This window comes from Saccoglossus kowalevskii, chromosome 7, assembly GCF_978046115.1.
Source record: "Saccoglossus kowalevskii chromosome 7, keSacKowa6.1, whole genome shotgun sequence".
NCBI classification, from domain to species: domain Eukaryota; kingdom Metazoa; phylum Hemichordata; class Enteropneusta; family Harrimaniidae; genus Saccoglossus; species Saccoglossus kowalevskii.
In genome coordinates this window covers 14,831,049-14,837,848 of record NC_140647.1, presented here as the reverse complement: position 1 = coordinate 14,837,848, position 6,800 = coordinate 14,831,049, and the positions used below count along the sequence as shown (strand labels likewise).

Below are 6,800 nucleotides of genomic sequence, written 5' to 3'. Positions count from 1 at the left end.
CCCCCACCCCCGGGGTGGAATCACGTTTTTATCATCATTTATCTCTAGCCAGTTGCAAACAATTTGAAAAAAATAGGGTCTAATGCAACCTTATATAAAGTGTAGACAAAACAAAAAGTGTTACTTTTCGATTGTTTGTTCTAGAGACCCCCAGGTCGGCCCGGGCTCCCCCTGGTTCGACTCAAAATGTTGTCCTTCGAGGCTCAATTGTGCTTACTATTTGGGGTTTATGCGACCCTAATTATATTTGTATTGGTTGCATAGTACTAGTAAGACACGTGTTTATCTTAGTAATTGGAATTTAAGTGGGATTAATACACGTCACTTTCCCCGAACACAGTCCTTTTGTAGTGGAACAGGGCGACATACTGTGACGTCACTATGTTAATGAGGTTCAAAGGTTTGGATGACATCACTACGTGGACAAGGGAGGGTGCCTCATTTGAACATTAGTCAGTACCCAATTGCCTAGACATTGACGTGGCACATGTAACGTTACTGCTTCCACGTCCGCCATTTTGAAGTCATCGAGTGTGAGGTCAGTACCGAAAACACCATTGTATTTAGACTTTCACTCTGCCTAGACTCAAACATAAACATCTTGGACAGGTAAGACAACTCTTGTCGGTATTTATATACCCACAAATACTGACTTGTTTGTCGCGTTATAGGTGCTGACTGGAAAACCGGCTTTACAAATTTTAGTTCGTCGCCATTTTGTTTCCTGTGTACTTATCTGCCGAGATTCCGTATCGTGAAGTGACTATTTTCTGTGATATAACACTCTCATATTGTACCAAAACAACCGATCTGTGACATATTCCGAAAGGACATATACTGTATTAACGGTATTAAATTTTTTCTGCAATAAGTTATTTTAATAAGTACGTTTATAATGATACATTTGCCGGAGTGATTACCGCCATACGTACGAAGCTTATTTTTTCGGCTCGTGCACTTCCTACTACTGCGACTTTGAAGTCTAGCTGAGAGTTACACGGGTCATAATGTTGACGGGTTCATTTGGCAACAAATACAACCGTGTATTAAGCTAGTGAACGTACGACTGAAAAATGTCCAACATTGTAGCCCAGAAAGCGGTTCAAGTTGTTGGTCCAGTGTCTGAATTGGTCGCCGGCATATTCGGATTTCTATAAAGCCAACGCCTAGATTTTGTTTGGTTCAATCATAGCAAGAAATATCGTCACAAGTGAAAGTTACGTTGAACAGTTTGACAATAAGTTGAAATCTCCGCGGATCTTCACATTCTACCTTGAATATAAAAGCGAAATTCGTATCTTAAATGTGTATGCCACCAAAGCCGGAAACTCGTTCAATGGTTTCAAGAGAATAATTCTATAGTTGTATATTTGATAGACCCTTTGCATGTAATTTTTTTACTGGAGCTTTTTCAATGTTGGCTGATCTTGTGTTTTTTTTATATTTTTACAGGTCTAATTTTTGATTTAGTTTTTAGTGCCACAGTTAACACGAATACATAATTCATCATGGGGAGTACGTTTAGTAGCTTATTTAAAAGCCTATTTGGCAAAAAAGAGATGCGTATTTTGATGGTAGGACTTGATGCTGCTGGTAAAACGACAATTTTATACAAACTCAAATTGGGTGAAATTGTCACGACGATTCCTACAATTGGTAAGTACTAGTAGCATTATTTTTGTTAAACCACTTGCTAGAGTCAACTCAAAAATTTGAAATTTTACATTTAAAATGATCCTAAATTCTCTTTTACTCTCGTTTCAAAGTGACCCACAAGTTCAAGTATGTGGAAACCAGTTTCACTTTTATTGGCAAAAAACACACCGTTTTGTATTGATTACAAATTTTTTCATTATGACTGGTAGTTGGTAGGGTTTTTATAACCTCATGCTCATAAGCTGAGGATTATATTCTTTTTTATATGCCAGCTGTGCCGGATATAGTGGTAGTGGTTTCTGTTCATTTGCTTGTTTTGGCCCCATCATTTAGGGTGTTAATGTGTTGTACATTAGGCACCTGATTAAAAAAAATAGTTCCATTTATATGAATCAGTCTGGTGGTGAATTGATTTTAGGTCTAAAATATTGAAATTAGTTTAGTGGAAAAAGGTGCATTTTTGACATTAAGGTTGTCATGTTGAAATTTCCTATCAGCAGGTTAAACTTAATTGATAAGGAGTGTATTGCAGTTTACTTTTTGTTTGAAGTGTTATTACCACAGCTACATGTAGTAAGTAGTTTACAAACTGCAAGTTGCATGGACTATATTGCAATTGCAGCTAAATTGTGAGTGGTTAGGATAGTTGTCAGGGCACACTAGCATCCACACTTTGTATGTTAGTTTGATTTGGTCAAAACTATCCCATACCAGTGATTCACTTGTATTATATGCATAACAATTTGATAAATAGTCTTGCTCTAGAAAATCAATTTCTTCATGAATGTGTAAGGTGCATGCATAGAAGAAAATTTATTGTACATAACACTAATGTGCTTGGAATTGTTCATGCGATAAAACTGAACTGTTTAAATTAGTTTTTCAAAGTTGAACTTGAAAGTTTTGATTTAAATGCATCAAATTTCTAAGAACCCAAAATGGTCCAGAGTAATTTTTTTTTGTCTACCTTAACGATTTGATGAAGTGGTGAAACAAATGTAAAGTAGTGATTGGTTCAGTTCATCTCTAGGTATGTCAGGTAGAAAATAAAATTTTCGTATTCAGTTGTAAAATAGGGGCATAAAAAGCAAATAATTTATGATAGAAGCCTATTACTCCTAAATAAAAAATGGTGTACTTTGATATAAAGCTACATTATTGTATTCTTTTCAATATAGTTATGAACCTTTCATAAAAAAAATTTCAGTTTTGTTATCCCTCGTAGTGGTAAGAATTATATCTGACCAGAGTGAAAACAGTGGGAGGTACTGCACTTAAAAACTAGAATTTCATGTTGAAGCACTTGTCCAGATGTGTACTTAGTGTAATCCCCTACTAACAAATTTGATGATATAATCTGAAAAATTAACTTGAATCTGGTGTATGTTTTTCATGTGTTTATAACGCCTAATATGAATTGTTCTTTGCCATCGTTTGCAGGTTTTAATGTAGAAACAGTTGAATACAAAAATATCAGTTTTACGGTCTGGGATGTAGGTGGTCAAGACAAAATCAGGCCGCTATGGCGTCATTATTTCCAGAACACACAAGGTAAGTGAAAATCTTACTTCATGCTAACATTTCATCATCTCGTGCGTTAGTGGGATGCAACTCGCTTCAAGTGATTATGACAGTTGGTTTCTCAAAGAAAGCCAATTTCCTAGTTTGTCCAGTTGGTCCATGTTCACCATGTCCGGTTAACGTTGTGTGAACACTACCATTATTTATAATTCTTTTGTTATGGGTTGTGTGCAGACAACAGCTGTGACTGCAGTAAAGTGGCTCGGCACCACGTTGGAGTGTATTTAAATTAATAATTAACGTCCCATGATCAGGACGTTTGTGCACCAAATCAAGTAAACTAGAATTGAACTTCGCATGCCACGAGAGGGGAAAGTTGAAGCCCTATAAAAGAAACGTCTAAATCTATTAAAGTAAATTTTCTTTTTGTTTCATTTTCACTCAAATAGCAAATAGGATGTACATGTATTCCATATTTGCTTCGGGGATACATTTGGTCAAACTTTAGGCATTTGTGTGTAGCAGGTGTAACGGTTTGGTGCATTATTTTTGCAACTAGCACCACGATTGCCTTAGTATTTTCGTATAGCGAGTTCAGATGAATAATAAATGGAAAGGAAGAATATATTCTGTTTTGGAATGGGACCCTCCTCCTTGTACTAAAATAGGGGTTAATCGAACCCCTCCTGACTTTGTCAATCTTCACAATCTTGTAATAACAACTTTCTCTTATTTTTTCATCAAATTGTTCAATAACCATATTATGAATATGCCACATCATTCCTATTACTGGAGATGAATGTCAATCACTGGGAAACACAACATGGTAGTGAAAATATTCATGCTTTTGGTTTCAGGTTTAATTTTCGTAGTAGACAGTAATGACAGAGAACGTATCACAGAAGCAAGGGAAGAACTCATGAGGATGTTAGCTGAAGACGAACTTAGAGACGCAGTATTGCTTATCTTTGCAAACAAACAGGTACCACTTTACTTTCTTTGAGGTTTCTGCTTAAAGTTCGGCGGTGGTCGGGCCCGACCAGCACTCAAAACTAGCGACCCCCATGGGAATGCTTCCGACCAGGACTATTGTCAGATTGTTATAATTATGTACCGACCCACACGAATCCTGCCAGTCGTGGATTATAATTTGTAAACAATAGACCTAGTCGCACGATACGTAGCGACTAGTCAATTTTGTGAAATTAGCACCTCTTTGTTTGTAAGTAAATACTTTCTGTGATAGACAGTCTTTAGATTGAAAGCTAAAATTCTTTCAAAATCAATTCTTCCTCGATATAACATGGTCAAAGCGGAGTTCACGATCGGTTTACGCTACTCAAGAAAAAAATCAACGTGTTTATTGCGTGATTTGGTAAAGTACATTTGAACTGTTATCATCGCGAATCATGTAAAAACTCGTTTTTCAAGAACTATTTTACCTTTTAAAAATTGCTAATCTCCTCTTTCGAAAACCATCGTGCAGTTTTCAACTGAAATCGATGTCAACACATCGTGCTACAACATCGCTTTACTTCCGCAATGTAATCACAACCATTCGGAAAACTTTGGTTTCTATCGGCATTACCATGCGACATTCTGATTGGTTAATGGAATTATTGACCCGTCGGGTCAAAGAACACGTTCCGGTCAACTAATACATCACAAACATCATGGCGGGCTGTGTTTTTTACCGAAGCGATCGTGTAATAAAAAATATTCAATAAAATAAGTCAAATTTTACTTTTATTTCAAATAAAAAAAAGAAGTAAATTTTTTTGCTTGGCATCATGACTAAGAAGAATTATTGGTATAATCGGTGTATAACATCGTGAAGTAAGTTATGTCACGTCGTAACTTTGAGTGTTCGGAAGTTTTATTTGTTCGTTCATTACTGTGAATATATACGTTTTAGAAGTTGATGGTACGAATAATAAATTACAACAATACTTTTTTTGAAGGAGAATGCATTTAGAGTAAATAGGACCGTGAACATATTCCTGGCTGAAACGTTTCAAATGCGTTTTATTTAACTTTTTACAATAGACATTAATATTGCAACAATAATTTATTTGTTTCTGTTTTATAGTCTGCACCTTTCGCATTTCGAATATATTCAATTTTTAAATTAAAACTCTTGTGAATTGTGAAACATGTCTTAATTTCAAAAATATTTTGCACTGCGACCGAACTCATTAATATTCATTGCTAATTAATATTCATATAGCTAATTAATATTCATGACTGACAGGCACTCACGTTGGGCTGGCGAGATCCCTGGTAACAACTAATCATTAATGGTGTGCTCAAAATAGCAAGATTGCAATATGTCATTTGTGATTTCTACCCGATAAACATGTATGGGTTATGTATTTAGGTTAATGTGCTAAAGATAGTGTGCTCAGTTGTCTCAATAGTGAGAAAAATTGGACAGTTGGAATGTTCTTATGGTATTGCGAAAACTGACGAAAACTTGTTCTGCTTCCTCGAACACAAATTGTGTGTACTTGCTCTTCGATAATCAATTGCTCTCCATTTTTTATAGGATCTGCCAAATGCCATGAATGCAGCTGAAATCACAGACAAACTAGGTCTTCATTCACTTCGCCAGCGTAACTGGTATATCCAGGCAACTTGTGCCACCAGTGGAGATGGCCTTTATGAAGGACTTGACTGGTTATCAAATCAATTGAAAAATGCAAAGTAGAAAATGTTATAAGAAGGGAAAAAAAGCAATTTTGCCTGGCCTGCACCTACGTAAACCAAAATACTCCAGAGAAGAAATAGGTCTGTGTGAGAAGGTTCCTGAGATCCACCTGTTGTAGCTGTAGACACAAAACCTATCTAAAACATTACACACCACTCAAGCTTCTGTTTTTATTATTTTTTAAGTGATAATTTAATATTAATCTTTATGGAATTATATGTACAACAATGATTAAGCTACAGTCAGGAACTGCCTGGAGTCTCCCTGGGGGGAGGGTGGGAATGGGAGGAAATGTCCTGTGGGTGGGGGTGATTGCTTAAATGGGGGATAGGGAAACGCTCGGATGGCTATTCTGGTTCAACCAATTTGAGCACCTCTTTATTGTTACAGTATTTAAAATGGGGTGTAATCAATTGTATAAAGACTGAAGAAAGGCCCTGTTTAGTGAAACTTTTTTCAATGTACCATGTTAGTAGTCCATATAACTTGAGGAAGTGGGGTGGGGCTCTTAAAGTTAACTTTTGAGAACCTGCCGTATTTTGTGGGTTTTCAGTCCAATTTTATTGCATGTGTGGTGGCAATTTGGTACATTCCTTTGTGTAAAGTGTATTTTTAGGTAAACCAAAACAAACAAAAAACAAAGTTGGGCAGAAAGATTGACACAGCTTATTAACTTCATAAAAAAAATCGCTGTTCATGCAACAGCATTGTAGATAATTTAACGTTTGTTACTGTAGCCGTATTATTATATGGATGGCTATGTAAATTTTATGATTAGCATGTCTGGTCCACGTTCTTATTTGTTTTGGTTGCTTCGCAGTTTACGTGAACAAGCATGTAGCAATATATTGATAGTGTTTCAATATTGATTGTAGGCAGATTTAAACTCTGAATTGATTTTGATAGTACCCTGACT

General features: G+C 36.1%; 1 protein-coding gene across 4 annotated transcripts; it reads left to right on the top strand.

Moving 5' to 3' along the window:
- Positions 1–405: 405 nt before the first annotated feature.
- On the top strand, positions 406–6,125 carry LOC100377650 (ADP-ribosylation factor 1). 4 transcript variants are annotated; one of them, XM_002740919.4, is made up of 5 exons: positions 406–538; positions 1,453–1,656; positions 3,097–3,207; positions 4,035–4,159; positions 5,723–6,125. In XM_002740919.4, exons 2-5 carry the CDS (start codon positions 1,509–1,511, stop codon positions 5,882–5,884), a joined length of 546 nt encoding a protein of 181 aa, XP_002740965.1. In that variant the 5' UTR covers positions 406–538; positions 1,453–1,508; the 3' UTR covers positions 5,885–6,125. The 4 variants fall into 4 exon arrangements, with proteins under 4 accessions (XP_002740965.1, XP_006824295.1, XP_006824296.1 ...); XM_006824232.3 differs by having other exon boundaries at positions 463–609; XM_006824233.3 differs by having other exon boundaries at positions 481–609; positions 1,471–1,656.
- Positions 6,126–6,800: the final 675 nt, after the last annotated feature.

Excerpts from the sequence above, each read along its gene's own strand:
- LOC100377650 (XM_002740919.4), top strand. The coding sequence starts at position 1,509 with ATGGGGAGTACGTTTAGTAGCTTATTTAAAAGCCTATTTGGCAAAAAA. Across the intron at positions 1,657-3,096 it reads CACGACGATTCCTACAATTG|GTTTTAATGTAGAAACAGTT; the intron begins GTAAGTACTAGT and ends CATCGTTTGCAG. Across the intron at positions 3,208-4,034 it reads TTATTTCCAGAACACACAAG|GTTTAATTTTCGTAGTAGAC; the intron begins GTAAGTGAAAAT and ends TTTTGGTTTCAG.